Source organism: Marmota flaviventris, chromosome 13 (assembly GCF_047511675.1).
Source record: "Marmota flaviventris isolate mMarFla1 chromosome 13, mMarFla1.hap1, whole genome shotgun sequence".
Classification (NCBI taxonomy): Eukaryota; Metazoa; Chordata; class Mammalia; order Rodentia; family Sciuridae; genus Marmota; species Marmota flaviventris.
This window is the reverse complement of record NC_092510.1, coordinates 36,096,636-36,113,614: the sequence shown is the minus strand read 5'-3', so window position 1 is coordinate 36,113,614 and position 16,979 is coordinate 36,096,636. Positions and strand designations below refer to the sequence as shown.

The 16,979-nt window shown below is 40.7% G+C and overlaps 1 protein-coding gene across 4 annotated transcripts in view; it reads right to left on the bottom strand.

The window, feature by feature from the left end:
• LOC114080723 (dedicator of cytokinesis protein 8) overlaps positions 1-16,979 on the bottom strand; it is a 220,863-nt gene that overhangs the window by 78,493 nt on the left and 125,391 nt on the right. For all 4 annotated transcript variants that reach the window (XM_034636531.2, XM_071600587.1, XM_034636533.2 and 1 more), the window contains 7 exons: positions 8,908-9,025; positions 7,709-7,779; positions 6,530-6,668; positions 5,826-5,927; positions 3,620-3,715; positions 2,709-2,943; positions 1,061-1,225 (listed from right to left, as the gene is read on the bottom strand). In XM_034636531.2, coding sequence (XP_034492422.2) covers positions 1,061-1,225; positions 2,709-2,943; positions 3,620-3,715; positions 5,826-5,927; positions 6,530-6,668; positions 7,709-7,779; positions 8,908-9,025 — 926 coding nt within the window. The remainder of the gene's footprint in view (positions 1-1,060; positions 1,226-2,708; positions 2,944-3,619; positions 3,716-5,825; positions 5,928-6,529; positions 6,669-7,708; positions 7,780-8,907; positions 9,026-16,979) is intronic.

The window sequence follows — 16,979 nt, the reverse complement described above, 5'->3', positions numbered from 1 at the left end:
TTTTAGGGAAGTAGATGGGATAGGAGGCAGGAGAAGTGGTGAGGATTGTGGTGAACTGGAGACACACACCTCATTTCCAGCCTCCTATTGCCAGCAGAAACAGAACCCAGGGTTGCCAGAACTTCTGATTTCTCAAGAGAAGTTCTAAATGTGGTTATTTTTTTTATTTATCAATATTTAAATGATGATAACTTTATAATTCCTGGAGTAAGGTTTTCTGAGATTCAAAAATCCATAGAGTTGAGCTGAGCATGGTGGTGTACACCTGTCATCCCGGCAAATTGGGAGGCTGAGGCAGGAGATTATAAGTTCAAGGCCAGCCTGGGTGAAACTACAGATTTATGTGAAATGAGGCTGCATGGACTAATAAAGTACCACGTTTATTTAGGCATGGAATTTGGTAAACTTATGCTATTTATTATATCATGCCAAACCAAAGTTCTGATAGATTATTATCTATATAAATAATTAAGAAAATTAGCAAACTAGATTATCATTATTATTTTAAAAATTTAGTTTGGGGAAACGAGAAAAGGAATTTATTAATTAACTTTTTAGTAATGAAAAGTTTAAGAACCTCTGATACCACTGCCATTGGATAGACATTATTTTCTTTGTCATTATCCCAGGCTTCCAGACATTAGTCAACACTTCTCCATTTTTCAATCTTTATTTTCCCAGTATGTAAGTCATACTTGATCAAGCGTTTAATCCTTTTATTTTTTTTTTACTTAAAAAAATTTTTTAGTGCATTATAGTTATATGTATCAATGGTATTTATTTTTGACATATTCATAAGTGAATATGACATATTTTTAAAAAGAGATCCTCAGCTGAATCATAAATTAGAACTGGGTAAAGAGCACTGAAATATTATCAAATAAGCAAACAAAATAGGTACTTAGAGCCTAAAAAGGAAGGGAGGAAGAAAATCTAGAAAGAAACTTTCAATTTCAGGACTTATATAAATTTTGAATTCTGAAAAATAAGATTGAATTTATTTTGAATTACAAGGCAATGGGATGGGTGGGGCGCCAGACACCCTATCGGGCAACGCTACCTTGCTTGGTTGAGTCTCTGTGCAGCTCGGGCAGGCGGAAGACGTAGTGCACATAGGAAGCCAGCAGGCAGTTCCTCCCATGCTGGTCCTTGCTCAGGTCCTTGCTGTTGTGCAGACTGTTGGCGATGGCCACCACGGACTCAAAGGCAAACTGGGAGAAGTTGGCTGAGGAACCAAGCGAAACGTGAACCTGAGGTGAATGTTCTCCCAGCCAGCAGCCATGAGTCCTGACCACTGATCACCTTAGCCAGGCTGCGTGCGGGGTGAGCCTGGGCCAGGGGACCTCTAGCCCTGGCTCTGTTCACCACAGCCATTCACGTTCCCTCCTTTCACTTTCTTCTGTCAGCACAATGGATTTTTCAGGACCAAGACATGTCTGGGTGTCTTTCCTCTCTAAACCCTGCTGCAAGACTTGCAGGCTGGCATTGTCAATATTACCTGGGAAACACAGATTCTCAGGCCATACTAACCCTGCTGAATCAGAATCTGCATTTCAACCAGTTGCCCAAGGGATTTGAGAGCCCGCTATGATTTGAGATGCGCCATTGCATGATACAGATTCTTGTATAGACGGATCTAAATGTATGTATGTTTACGTCATTCCTCCTGGTGGGCCCAGACAAACTACTGGTTTACTGTATGTATGCTCTTGTTCTGGTGCTCCAAGCCTTCCATAGTTTGGCTGCAACCTACTTATCCAGCCTTGTGCCTGTTTCTGCTCAAATTCGGCTTCCCTTCCAGGCCACATTGCCCCATTGTGTGTCTGTTTCTCCTCTCCTCCCTGGCTTCTCTCAGGCTATTATCCTCACCTTCCTTGCTTTTGTCTACATGGATCCTTCAATGCTCTGCACAAATCCCATCTTCCTGAAGCCTCTGACATTGTGCAGTACAGGGCTTAAGTAAATCCAAATGACATGCTTCTCTGCAGCTTCTAGTGGTAACTTCAGCCTCTCTGTGAAGGCTGAAACCCTTTCCCAGATCAGATATGCTTCTCATACTTTCTTGTCCTCCCCCACTGTGCCTTCCATACTGCTAAACAGAGTAGGTGTTGTATAACTCTTGGAGATTAATTGCCTCAACTTTGATGATAAAGAAAACACTGTGTTGTTAAGAAAGCCAAAAATCTTAGAGGTAAAATAAATCCACCAGTTACCAGAAATGGATTTTTTTTGGGGGGGGGGGGACCAGGGATTGAACCCAGAGGAGCTTTATCACTGAGCCACATCCCCAGTGCCTCCCTTTTTCCCTTATCTTTTATTTAGAGATAGAGTCTTGCTGAGTTGCTTAGGGCCTCCCTAAATTGTTGAGGCTGGCTTTGAATTTGAGATCCTCCTGCCTCAGTCTCCTGAGCCAGTGGGATTACAGGCATGTGTTATTGCACCTGGCCGGAAAGGGAACTTGAAAGACTTCCTCTAATCACTCAATAAAGTTTATGAAAAAAGCTATAATATACATGCATTGAATATAAAAAAAAATAGCACTGGACTTGGTCTCCCTTGAACTCACATCATCAGTGCAAAGGAAGCACACTGTTCCTGGATTTCTGGAAAACTAGGTTTTCTACAACCTACCTACCTTGGCCTGTTCTTGCCTGCCCATGCCTACCCTCACCGGCCCATGCCTCCTCCCAAGTCCCCCAGGCCTCTACCTGTCTGGCCAGCAATGACCATGGGCTGCACGGACAGCTGAAAGAGCTTGTCCAGCACCAGGTGCAGGAAGAGCACCAGGGGCTCCAGGCGGGAGGAGTTGAGGCAGATGATGCTGAGCTTCAGCTCGTGCTCCAGCGCGCTCTCGCTGATCTTGTGGTCCAGCACACGGATGGGGAAGGTCACTTGGCTCTCCAGGGAGTGGCAGAGGGTGAAGAACTTCTCCAGGTGGTTGTCCTAGGAGGACAGAAAGCAGAAGACCCAGAGGGGACTTATCCCACCAATGCTCACCCATGGATCCCTAAGGACAATCAGACAGCTCTGTACGGGTACAACCTCTCAGCCAGTGTTCCAGATCAGAAGTTCTGAGTCATTTCACAGCAAGGCAATGAACTTCTTTGTAGAACAGAATAGGACCTCTCAATAATTGCTAACTAAAGGAAAAACAGTCTAGGCTCTGATGTGTTCCGTAAGCAGAGGTTGTCACGGCAGGTAAACATACTGTCAAAGAGGTCTAAGCAGATGCATAACTCAGTGACAGGCAAGGGAGGGGGGATGGAATTTTTTTGAAAAGCTGATAAAACAGCAGAAGCATGGAAGGAAAGGAGGTAACAGCAGAAAAGTTTTTCAGATCAAGTTTCCCCACCAAGTTTCTCAAGCAACTGAGCAGGTACTACCTTCCTTCGTTTAGGTACGACATTTTCCTAAGGTCTTCCACTTTAAAGGGAAAATGAAAACTGAATTGGCTTGTAAGTCCCCCACAAAGAACTCAAGGTTCTTTTTTTTTAAATCCATAGACAAAGACCTACTTTGGTCTTTTATTGGCCTGTTGTTTGAAAGTTTCTCTGTTGTACCCCACTCTTCAACACTAGCCTGCAGGGTCTGATTCAAAGTTGGCCTTGGTGTTTCTTACCTGTGTGTGAACAGAAGAAACAGCTTGCACTTCAATATTAAATACTCCCTTATGTCCTTCAGCCCACTTGATGGGAGGATTCTGCAGAGGGACTTTCTGTGTTAAAGAAGAAGAAGAAGAAAAGATTAGCAATCCAATCTCCTTTTCTGATTGCTGACAAGCAATGAAAAGCAACTTGAATGTTAATGTTGGGTCCTACAAATAGAAAGCTTCCCCCAAAACTACTGTAACTGGATTTGGAGTCAAGAGCTGTGGAATCAAGCCCAAGTTCAATTTTGCACTAAACTAGTTAATTTCATTTGACGTGTCAATCATTCTCTGGGCTTTAGTGTTCTCATGTTGCAAGCAGAGGGTTGCTCTGTACTCCCATCCAGCATTGATGATCATTGATTCTAGGAATTGAGATAAGTACTCTTCCCATGAATCAGGAGTGTCAGGACAGGTTGTAGAGTAATGCAATGAAAGTAAAAGACATGAAATTCTAATGCATTTGAATAATGAAAATAACTTCCCTTTTAATCAAAGTGTTTCTAAGTAGCAGTCCTGCTTGGCTCTAGCTTATTTGTAATGACTCTTTTATATCAGTTATTTATCAATATCTTTGCAGGTCTACTAGTAACTACTATATTGGACTGTGCAGGTCTGCAGGATATTAGAAAGCAATGGAGATGTATCTATAAAATAAAAAGCTTAAGTTGAGTAGAAAAAGGAACTAATGTTTACTCAGCATTAAGTTTATTGTTCAATAGGCAACACCACATTTCATGTTCACAACCCTATAGGTAGATACAGACTCAGCTTCATCTTTGAGATTCAGAGAGGGCAAGTAATTCACTCATGTCCACACAGCTAAAGTATGGCCCAATCCAGATTTTGGATCCAGATTTGTCTGTGTCCAAAACTCAGGTTTGTTCTATGCTTTAAAAGACAACTGGGAGTTAGAATATGATGAGAAGGTGATTTTGAGGGCTTCTACATGGTGCTCTGTGTCCAAATCACAAACAGAAACCAGAGAACATCTGTGAAACACTCAGGCTGACCCTTAGCTGGCTGTGAGGAGGGCAGTTTTAGTGTGAAGCCAGGCATGAGCCTGTGGTCAGGGCAAAAGATACCTCTCTTTCCAGGGGAAAAAGACAATAAGAGGAAGAAAACAGCCTGGAGAGAGGGGTGAGGAGCAAAGGAGTTGGGAAGACACTTGACTGTAAAGGTCAGATCTAAATTCAAAGCCTTGGGAAAATTTTTTTTAACTTAAAAACCCAAAGGAAAACATAAGAGTGAAAGGAGGGATCTCTAGAATAAAGGATCTTCAAAAGAAACACATCAACTGACAGCAATATGTGGACTCCATTTAGATCCTGAGGCAAACAAACAAGTGTAAGAAATAAATGACCTTAATAGGATGATGGGGAACCTGACCACTGACTGGCTATTGATGCGATCAGGGAGTTAGTGTCCATTTTTCAAAGTATGAAAATGATATTGTGAAGGTTAAAAAAAAAAAGCTCTTGTTTTCAAGGTACATATTTAAATATGTACAAGTGAAAGGATATCTGGAACTTGCTTCACAATAATACTCTGATGTAAATAATATACTGATATAAACCTAAACCAAAGGGACTGGGAAGCATGGGAACTGGAGTTGGAACTGGTGTGGCCCGGATGGAGAGTTTGTGGGGCTGCCTTTAAATGGGCTCACCCCAGGAAGAATGCATGGGTAAGGGGGTGCAGGAGGCAGGAAGGGGAAAAGCTTGATGATGCTGGGTTCTTTAGAGGAAGGAGTAAAAACTTCAGTGTCCACCTGGGGACCACGACCCACAGGAGAAGCTGACAGACTTGTCCTGGAAACCTTTTCTAAGGATCCTTTCTGGGAGCAGTTTTTATCAGTAGTGGGCTTCACTTGTCACCTCATCTAGAATGCATTATTCTGTGGATTCCTTTGTTGCAGATAACCCAAGGTAATGTTATGTAGGGCACAGGCTGCATCTACTCAACATTCTGATTTGGTGGCATCTAACTGAATGAGGTTTCTTTCACAGTCAGATATTTCTCCCATCCCATCAGAGCCATAAATTCTCAGAAAATACTGTGTGTTGAGAGATAAGCACTCCAGAAAACACAATGAGCATCCTCGGTCACATTTAAGGGAAGGGGAAGTGATCCAAGACCCTGATAGCCAAGAACTAGCTGATGGCCCCTTGTTGGTTACCTCTGCAGAATGCATGGAGTAGTTGGGAGGCAGTTTTTCCAAGGCAACTGGGAGACAGTAGGATCCAGTTTGAAGACGTTCATTTAGGAGAATTGGCAGCCACTGAAACAGATGATGCAAAAAATAAAGTGGTATTTATTACAGCATATAATTTGGGTAATTTATCTGGCTCCCAATAATCAAATGCAACTAAACAATGATTAGATATTGACCAGGTCTCTTTTTGGCAGTCGTTTCTGTCCAGTTCTTTGCATTTTAAATTCCCTGAGAGTTCCTGAGATGGTCATATCAATGATTTACTGTCTTTAAAGCCCAAGTAGTAGCATTTTTCTTTATAACCAATGCTTGTGTGTGTTGAACATCAATGTTCATTTTACCTTTTATATTTTTAAAGGAATAAAAAAAGAAAAAGAGCTACTTCTATATGTGAAGCACATATATTAAATTTGGAAAGAACAGACATTACAATGCTTTTCTTTAAAAAATGAATATTCTTTCAGTATCTATCACCTAGTAACTTTCCATTTGTAAAATCCGTCATTTACTAAGTCAACTCATTTCAGCTTCTTCCTATAATCTGCTTTAGCACATTTTGCTACTTCTGACAGGAAAAAAGCAAGTGAATGGAATTTAGTTGTTTATCTTTGCAGGGATCTTGGCTGCCTAGCCCTGCAGTGTGAATTGGCAAGTTGGAAACAACTCACTGAGTATCCCAGGAGACTTTCTACGGAGGCTCCTTGCTTCTGCTGACAGCTGATATGATAGAAGGTGAATAGGAGGTGGTGATTTACTGTGAGCTTAGCAGGGAGCTTAATTTTCACTTCTTCATAAAAGTCAGGAGACCTGTTTCAAAAGCACATTATACACAAATAACTTTTAGCAAGAAGGATGACTTCTCTGACTATAAATTGCAATGCCAGGGGCCCTTTTGCTCTTGAGTTAGCCTGCATGGTGTGAAGGCTTTTCATTTGACATTATTCTGCCCCTGAGTGAGATGTCCTTGAAACCACGCTTGTTACTGGATACACTTCACTTACATACAACTGCTCACAAATGAAAGGCTTTGTCAAGGAAAAAGAAATTCCCACATACAATGGAAAAACTCAACAATGTAATCTGAAAAGGGGGTAAGGTTCAGAGTCCTGCTGTGACCTCTTTTTTCATCTCTACCCCAAGACCAGGGCCTGGTATGAGGCTGCTCTCATTAAAGGACTGAGGAAAAATGGATGATGCAGGAGAGAAAAGGAAGTCGGTTTTAGTGAATTACGAAGCCCCAAGGGCTTCATGCACATTACCCCATTTAATCCTCATGTCAAGCCTGGCCAGTGTTTACAGGAAGCATGTAAATGGGCCTGGGTTGTCAGGCCAGGATCAAACCCAACTCTCCATCCTACTAAATGCGAATAACAGTTTAAAACTATTCCATGGTTCATTTTATTGACATAATTATGAGAGTTCTATTTCTGCTGTGGTCAACTTAAAAGCAGGCGGTAGGGCAGGAGAGGAGTCATGTACAGAAGATAAGATGACCAAGATTGGATTTTGCTTCTGATCACCTCTGGAATCTCAAAGCAAGCTAGAAAATGTATTTCTTTACTTAACACTATAGAATCTCTCTGCATCATACAAGGATTGGAGATTCAAAAAAAAAAAAAAGAGTCAAAATCATATTAGATTTTTTAACCATATTTTCTTCTTCCTGTCTTAGTTGATGGTGAAAAATTTGCATAGCCAACACAGAATTAAGGAAATCGTAAAAATGTCCTCTGTCCTTTAAGCCCTAAAATGTAAAAATTGTTGGCAAAAATCACTTGGAAAAGCCAGAAAAACTAGAAGACACTGAAACAGTCTTGCCATAAGTTTGGATTCTGAAATATACTTACTTATTATGGTATGTAATGGCTGTATACACTTCCTGCAGAAATTCAGGCCCATTGGACTTTCCAAAGATGACCTGTTCACCAATACAGAATGAACAAAATTAATAGTGACTTTTGGATTTATTCAAATCAAATACCAGGGGGCCAGTAAGATGCTGTAGTCTCATAATTTTATAAATTAAGGGTACAAGATCCTACAACTGGTCCAACCAAACGGGCAAAAGAACTGACTATGACTGGTGTGGTGGCCCATGCCTGAAATCCCAGTGACTCAGGAGGCTGAGGCAGGAGGATCAAGTTCAAAGCCAGCCCCAGCAACTTAGTGAGGTCCTAAGCAACTTAGAGAGATCCTAGTCCAGAGAAAGGTATAGTAACTGTATTCTACGACTTATGAAAAACAGTTTAAATAACCACCCATCTCATTCAGTAACAGACAGTTAAAAAGTACAGATTCTGGCATTTTGACTTCTTTAGAGCACATTGTATTATATGTTTATTATTTGATTTATATTTTGCCTCAGGATGAAGAACCATCCCTAAAAGGTGTTGAAATGGTGTATGTTTACTATTACTAGGCAGTACTTAATATTTATCTGTAGATGTGGTCTGTTTGGGTAGGTATGTAATGCAGTGCATATATGGAGACATTCAGAAAACATGGTGGATGTGTTGAATTCATCTCTTTCTTTTTCCTCTTTCTTTTTAAATCCATGGGGTCTCTAACACTAAGTTACATCCCCAGCCCTTTTTAAAATTTTGAGACAGGGTCTCACTAAATTTCTGAGGCTGGCCTCGAATTTGCGATCTTCCTTCCTCAGCCTCCCAAGTTGTTGGTATAACAGGTATGTGCCACTGTGCCCGGCCAAGCCCATCTATTGGTGTTGTACACTATCAGAGTGGCATGGTCCTGTGGGCAGCATGGAAATACATTGATATTTTTCACTCCTCAAAAACGATCCGCATGTCCAACACTTCATAACTCATTATGGAGTAAGGAAAGAGGTTTTCAATTTAGATTGAGGCTGTTTTCCTGTCATTTGTGGAACCATACTGGACTAGCTGGAAAGGCGCCTGGACACAGTGAGTACAGCTGCCCTGAAGACAATACTCTGTACATAGAGGAGCCCTGAATTCTGCCCTTGTGGACTCACAGGGGAAATACCTCCCACTCTGCTGTAGGGTCAATGTTACCCCCTCTTTACCGGCATAGCGTGGCTAGGGTCTTCTCCACACATAAACTGGATTTTTATTGTAATGTTCCGGGCAGATGCTAGTTTGTTAGCAAAATTCAGCCTCTGTGGGTAGACATAGAGGAGATTTCTGGAAAAGAAAAGATGAAGAACCAAAGCATAAGGTCTAGAGTTGATTTCAACCAAGTTCTTCATTGAGTACCTAGGCCATTGCTCAGAGAGTAATTATTTTAATGGAGTTTTTCCCTTTAGAAGTCAATTATTGTTGGAGAATGAAGTTTCTGTTGATTCTTCCTCATTAGCTGCAGCCATGTGATAAAAACCAACACTTTTCTCTGTTTTTCTATGTAGAAAGATGTGACTGCTGATGCTTAGCAAGTCTTAATGTCTTGGAATGTTGAAATCTGCAAGGAGGTGATTGTAGGTCTGATACACAGATAAGAAGGCAAAAAAGGTTCAGCTCATTTTAAACCCAATTCATGACCTGACTTCATTCCTTCTCTTTCTCTTTTTTTTTTTCTTTCTAATCCTTATGTGGTAATTTCATTTCCTATTGGCATGGTACTCTGTATTAATTTAACTTTCCCTCTTGTTTAAGAGGACAGATCAAACTTCCAAGCCCAGTTTTTAAAACTTGAAAATATATTCATTCATTTGACAAGTATGTAATAGATACTAGGCTAAGCATAATTTGCATATATTTTTTCTATTTGCATTATTACTAGTATATTCCACTGAATGTAAGCTCCATGAGGATAGGAATTTTTTAATATTTTATTTTTTAGTTTTAGGTGGACACAATATCTTTATTTTAGTTTTATGTGGTGTTGAGGATCGAACCCAGTGCCTCATGCATGCTAGGTGAGCATTCTACCACTGAGCCACAACCCCAGTGTCAGGATAGGTATTTTTATTTTATGCTTTTTTTAGAATTTTTTTTTGTAATTATAGATAGATAGCATACCTTTATTTTATTTATTTTTGTATGCAGTGCTAAGGATCAAACCCAGTGCCTCACACACGCTAGGCAAGTACTCTGCCACTGAGCCCCAGCCCCAGCCCTTATCTGATGCTTTTCGATTCACTGATATATCTTCAGCAGCTAGACTAGTGCCTGGGATATAATAGGTGCTAAGTAAATATTTTGTGAATAAAGGAAAATTTGATGAAGAATAGTCCTGATTCAAAGAAACAGTAATAATATTAACATTTATGCAGGATTTATCCTGAATCAGTAATATTTTAAATAATAAATCAGGTAATATTTTAAATACTTAATATTTAGGGTTGGGGATGTAGCTCAGTGATAGAGTGCTTGCCTAGCATGGGGAGACCCTGGGTTCACCAGTACCAAAACAACAACAACAACAAAATGAAACAACCTCCACAGACCCAAATACTTCATATTCATTACTTTGTTTAAGTTTTCATAATTATCCTTTAGGTAGGTACGAATATCATTGTCATCATACCCACATTATCATCCCCATGTTACAACTGAGGAAAAAATGAATAACATGTGCCAAACTATATGGCTAGGAAATGGCAGAGTCGGGATTTGAGCCCGGCAGCCCTGTGCTCTTAACCAAGCTATATTCCCCCTGCACAGCTCCGACTGAAATGCTAGGAATAGCTTTTCATGTCTACCTTCAATCTCTGGTCTCATTATTTGAGTGTCAACAGTAAAACAAAGACTGGTTCAATTGGTATCATGTCTTCTGGGAAATGTTTGTCTTCTTCGCTCTTGATCTGTCTCTCTTTTAACTTCCAGGCCATATCTGCTCCCCAGACATATATATTCTTGCCCCAGGGGCTTCCAAGATACCAAAACCACCTTTGTGTGGATTGAATACTAGGAGAGGAGTGCCCAAGAAGGAAGTCCAGGTCACCAGGCATTCCATCAATGAACGCAGGGTCTCATAAGACTTTACAAGGATTTGCATATTAATAGACAACAGAGTCTCTCAACCTGGCCGCTGTTGACTTTTTGGACTAGATAATTCTTTGTTGTAGGGGCTGCCCTCTGCATTGTAGGATGCTCAGCACTATCCCTAGTCCTCACCTACAGGGTCCTACTGAGATCTTGCCCTCCCTCAACTGTGGCAACCAGAAATGTCTTCAGATGTTATCATATATCCCCACGCAGTCAAAATCCCCCACGTCTGAGGATTATAGCTCTATACGTGTGAATTTCTACAGGACAGATCTACACAAATAAATAGCAGATTGCTTCCCTTTAATACATATAGTTAAATTAAATAACCAATGTCACCTATTGGATCCATATTCAAATGCAAAATATATTCCACTGGAAAAAATTAAAGTTAATAGTCAGGTGTGAGGCAGAAGATGAAAATTTAAATCTGTTTAACCAATGAGGTCTGGGGTAGGCAGGGAACGGAGAACTGAAAGCAAAGACAGGACCAAATGAGTAGGGTGAGTGGACATGCTTCTGATGGACAATGCAAACTGCCTTGAGGAAATCACTTAGTACTGGAGAGAGAGAGAGAGAGAGAGAGAGAGAGAGAGAGCACGCGCGAGCGAGCGCCTGCCACGTTTCAACACTAATGGTCATTGTGATAGCCCTGTGAAGCACTGGAGAGCTAGTTTATGCTCAAAATCCCTGTATTCTGGTTTGGTAAAAGGATATGAGAGAATATCTATTTTGAAATGGGACAGTCTTCAGAACTAAGTATATGCTAGGTGAGGAAGCCTAGAATCGGGAACCAGGCCTACCTTTTCTTTTCCTATTCCATAGTCTATCTTTATTTTCAGAGCAACTTTGAAATTTGTATTGCATACTATATTTCTTTTTTTTAATTTTTAGTTGTTGATGGACACAGTAAATTTATTTTATTTATTTTTATGTGGTGCTAAGGATCGAACCCAGTGCCTCACACGTGCCAGTCAAGTGCTTTCCCACTGAGCCACAAGCACCCCTACACACTATATTTCATGGGTAACTTATCATTACTGAAAGCAATGACACTTATTTCACCAAGGGTCATCAAAACCTCACCTAGTCTCCTACCAGGTATTAATCTGATTCCATTAGACTGGTGGTCACTGAAAATTGCATATCAAACTTGCATTTCCCAATTAGTTCCAGGGACCCCTCAGTACTCTGCAAAGTGTTATCAAGTATATGGGGAAGAGGTAGGGAGTGGGGATCACACAACAGTGTGATCAAACACTACTGGGAAAGACTGGGGTGAATCAAGATAAAAGTGTATACCGTGAATGCCTTAGAGGGGGGAAGGACAGCTTCTTTTTAGAAGGACAGCTTCTTGTTTTTGTTGTTCTGGGGATGGAACCAGGGGTACTCTACCACTGAGCTGCATCCTCAATCCTTTTTGTTTTCTTATTTTGAGACAAGGTCTCATTAAGTTGCCCAGGTTGGTTGAACTGCTGATCCTTTTGCTTCCCTGAGTTGCTGGGATAGAGGTGTATACCACCTCCAAGTGTTTTGGCTTCAGAACTCAATTCATTTGTTTATTCTTTCACAAGTATAATATTCTTAGAAATGATCTGGGAAAACATTGAAATAAACTTATCTGGCTATGGAAGAACATCCCACATCAGGGAAGGAAAAACAATAATATAAAGATTCTCTACTCAAATATCTTGCTCAGTAATGAATGTCCCCAGATGTTCAAGAACAAAAACAATATTTGTAACTGTCAAGAACACACAGGAGCTGGGCATGGTGTGCACTCCTGTCGTCCCAGCTACTTGGGAAGCTGAAGCAAGAGGATCTTGAGTTCAAGGCCAGCTTTAGCAAGTTATTGAGACTCTTTCTCAAAAAAAAAAAAAAATGAGTACAAAGACAAATAAGTAGCAGTTCCTATTTTTATTTACCCCAGTGTCTCTAAATTGGGAGACCCACTGGAGGCAGAATGGGGTGACCATGCTGGGAACAGATAAGAGTTGCTATCTCTTGTGGCCTTTCTGGGCTCTTTGCACAATGGAGGAAACTGGCATATGCTTTCCCCCTTGATTTCTAGCCTTTGCTCCTGGCTCTTTCTAGTTTCCATCTTATCCTCTCATTGGATTCTTTTAACAGGTCCATTACTGGCTGCATTAACCACTTACATTCAAATGAAAAAAGAAGATAAAAACGAGGCATCAATTTTTAACAAAGGGAAGTGAATTTAATTTAGATGGCAGAATACACAGAAAGCATCAAAAATCAGTTAAGTATCCATGGCCTACCCAGAAAAGTAGGTGACAGGCAATAACATGATACTCAGGCTTGAGTGCCAGCGGTTTTTTTTTTTTTTTTTATGTACTGGGGATTGACCTCAGGGCACTCCACCACTGAGCCATGTCCCCCGCCCCATTTTGTATTTTATTAGAGACAGGGTCTCACTGAATTGCTTAGTGCCTTGCCATTGCTGAGGCTGGCTTTGAACTCTCAATTCTCCTGCATCAGCCTCCCGAACTGCTGGGATTACAGGTGTGCGCCAAAGCACCTGGAGAGCCCCAACTTTTTAAGATGAGTAAACTGAGCCCTAGAGGTAAAGTGCCAGCTCACTCTGTGGGTTAGCCACAGCCAGCCACAGGATTCAGTGCAGCTGTACCACACGGTTAACTCAGCAGCACCCCCAGATCTTGCTCTGTCCATCTGAGGCAGCCCAACCTTGATGGTAGGAGACAGGAGGACCACAGTTGCTATCAGGAGTGGATGTGGGGATAGTGATGGATGGCAGAAGACAGTTTACAGTTGGGGTGTGGGATGCATGTGGGGTACAGACCCCTCTCTGCCCATTGCTTGCTCTTCTTAATCTCCACTGATGCCACTCAAATAAGAGAGCTAATGTTTATCAGAGGACCTGTAGCATTCCTCCTTTGCCTTTTAGCTGTGTGGACTTGGGCAAGTTACTTAGCCTTTATGAAGCCCCAATGGGACTAATAATAGCACCAACCTATAGACTATGGAGGCACTAGCAGCAAGAACTTAACAAGGGACGGCTGTGATGATCATTTCCCCTGCAGAGCTGATAAGTTAGGTACACTCCACTGTGCCCACAGTGTCTGCACCCAAACCACCCTGAGACTGATGCAATGCTTTCTCAATTGACCATGACTTCTACCCTTGCCCCTTATAATCTACTCCTTTTATACTGGTGAAAAATATCTTTCAAAATGTAAAACAGGCACTTAAAAGGGTTTCTTAAACTCAGTATTACAGGTCCTACATCATCCACCTCTTGGAAAATTCTTGGATCTCTCTCGTATCACTTTCACACACTGGCCTTTCTTCAAGGCCAAGGTCATTTCCAACTACTCCTACTCCAAGGTTTTCATACCTGCGGTTCCCAGAGCTCTCCCCAGGTTTCTAAATGACAGGCTGTTTCTCATCTCTTGGTTTTCAGCTCACAGGACACATCCTCACAGGTTTCTCCTACTGTTCTATTTAATTGGAGCTCCACCTTCTCTCTTCTGTCTTTCACAATTACATAATTATCCTATATACACATATAATTGTGAAAGCAGTATATGAAAGTACTGTGTACCCATTGGTTTTCAATCCTGAATAACTGAAAAGTACAAAAAAGTATAAAGAAGAAAATGGCCATCACTCAATATCCCCCTACACTGAGAAAAGTCACTGTTAAAACTTTAGCATATTGTCATTTAGTTGTTTCCTCTATACATTAAATCTCTTCCTCAAACTGTGTGTACAAAGCTTTATTTTACTTTTGTGTGATTTAACATTACTCAATTATGGTATTTTCTCCAATATGACTAAATAGTCTTTTTATTGTTTGGGTATGAGGTATTCCCCAGAATCTCCTGTGTAACATAGGGATATTCAAAGGTAAAATGATTGGGTGTGAGAACTGTAACCTAACTGGTCCATCCTAGTTGGAATGGACTAACTGGGTGTTAACTATATGCAGGTGGAGCATGGCTGGATGAAATGGGTCATGAAGTGCTATCTCACTTTGGGCCCAAAGCAATGGAGCCAGCCATCTATGGCTTGAGACCTCTGTAACTGTGAGCCCCCAAATAAACATTCCCTTCTATAAGTTGTTCTTGTCAGGTATTTTGGTCACAGCAATGCAAAAGCTAACTAAAAACAAGCCAATAAAAATTATTTTAACAGCTGCATTATATTCCATAATATGAATGTGTCATAATTTATACTACCTCCCAAAAAAAAGCATTTAGAGTTTTTCCTTTTTTTCAATAATAAAACTTTGATGAACACTTTACATGTTTTGCCCCTCTTCAATGCGGTATGCTTTTTTAAAATTTCTTTTCCAATGCAGCATACTTTTGAAATAATACTTCTAAATTCTGTTTTTGCTCAGTTTCTTAATCTTTGAGTTAATTGAAAAGACACCAATCAACCTTGCTTCAATGCTGTGGTTGGAGGAATAATGAGCCAAAGTTTGTAAAAATGCTTTGAAGTAGCTAGATGAAAGGGGCTGTGTAAATCACAACAGAAGTAGCTGTGTCAGACTGGATAATCAGGTTTGCTGTTATCACACTTGTCCTAGGCCCCATACCCACGACCCTGTCCCACACAACAGCCAACACAGTCAACAATTTTGCACATTGATTCAGAAGGGGCTGCTCACTCTTGTATTCAAACCTCAGCACAGGTAGTCCGCTTTGCCCATGCTGTGTGTACTTTCTGTGGAGCACACAGCTGGAAGGAAACTTCAAAAGAGTCTAGCCCCACATCTCTTTTTGCAAGTCAGGAAACTGTTTTCTCAGAAAAGTTGAATAACTTTGCCTAAAAATTTTTTGAGAAGATGCTTTTCCTGAAACGTAGAATACTAAGTAGCCGCATATGGTGGTGCATGCCTGTAATTCCAGAGGCTCAGAAAGCTAAGACTGAAGGATCCAGAGTTCAAAGCCAGCCTCAGCAATGGTGAAGTACTGAGCAACTCAGTGAGATCCTGTCTTTAAATAAAATACGGGGGCTGAGGTTATGGCTCAGCAGTAGAGTGCTCACCTCGCACGTGCAAGGCCCTGGGTTCAATCCTCTGCACCACATAAAAATAAATAAATAAATAAAAATACAAATAGGGCTGGGAATGTGGCTCAGGGGTTGAGTTTCCCTGAATTCAATACCCAGTACCTTCCCACCTAAAAAAGAATGCTAAGTAATAGGTTTTGTTAAACTGGTATCTTTTAAAATAATGAATGTTAGAGAATAATAACATTTTCCCTTGAGACGGAAGATGTGCTTGCATGGTATATAATCCACAGATAAGAGTAGTTATTAACAACCTGACAAACAGGCTCTTAATGTTTTATGTTTGATAAATGAAGTGTCACAGAAAAATCCTAAGAATAACATTATCTAAGGATTTGTGAGGTGTAGCCCATACCCTAAAGATGAATTGCTTGTTATGACAAAGTTATTTTGAAAGAGTGTTTAGTAACTACAGGTCTAGTCCATGCACAAGACAATTAGGATACTCTTATCTTTTCCCAAATGTGGCCCAAAATGGTTTTCTTCAGTCATATGCACTGTACATACAGAATGGGACAGTGAGTAGTCATCAGTAATCATCTCCTTTCCAGAATTCTTTAGATGGCTTCTTTTTGGTTAGAAACTGTTTTGGGAAACTCCCCCGACCCTTTTTTTCTCACACAGATTCAGCAAAACACCATTAACTTATTTTGTGTTTTTGACTGATTTGCCAGCATGTGGGGGATGGAACCCAGGTCCTCCCGGATGCTAGACAAGTGCTCTGCACTCAGCTGTACCTCCAGTCCTCAACTTATTTTTAAACTGCTGAAATGTAGCAGGTCTTGGGGATAACTGTGGAATTTGGTTTTACTTAAATTGTGGACCAAATCTGTCTGTTCTTACCACTTGGGGACCCTCTTTTATTTCCTTTGCTGAGAACATGTTAACCCAAACAGACTTTAAAATCATTCAAAGTCGGGCTGGGGTTGTGGTTCAGTGGTAGAGTGTTTGCCTAACACGTGTGAGGCCCTGGGTTCGAACCTCAGCACCACATAAAAATAAATAAATGAAGGTATTTTGTCCAACTACAACTAAAAAAAAAAAAGGAAAAAAAGAAAATGTCTCATGCTATTAAAAAAATCATTCAAAGTTA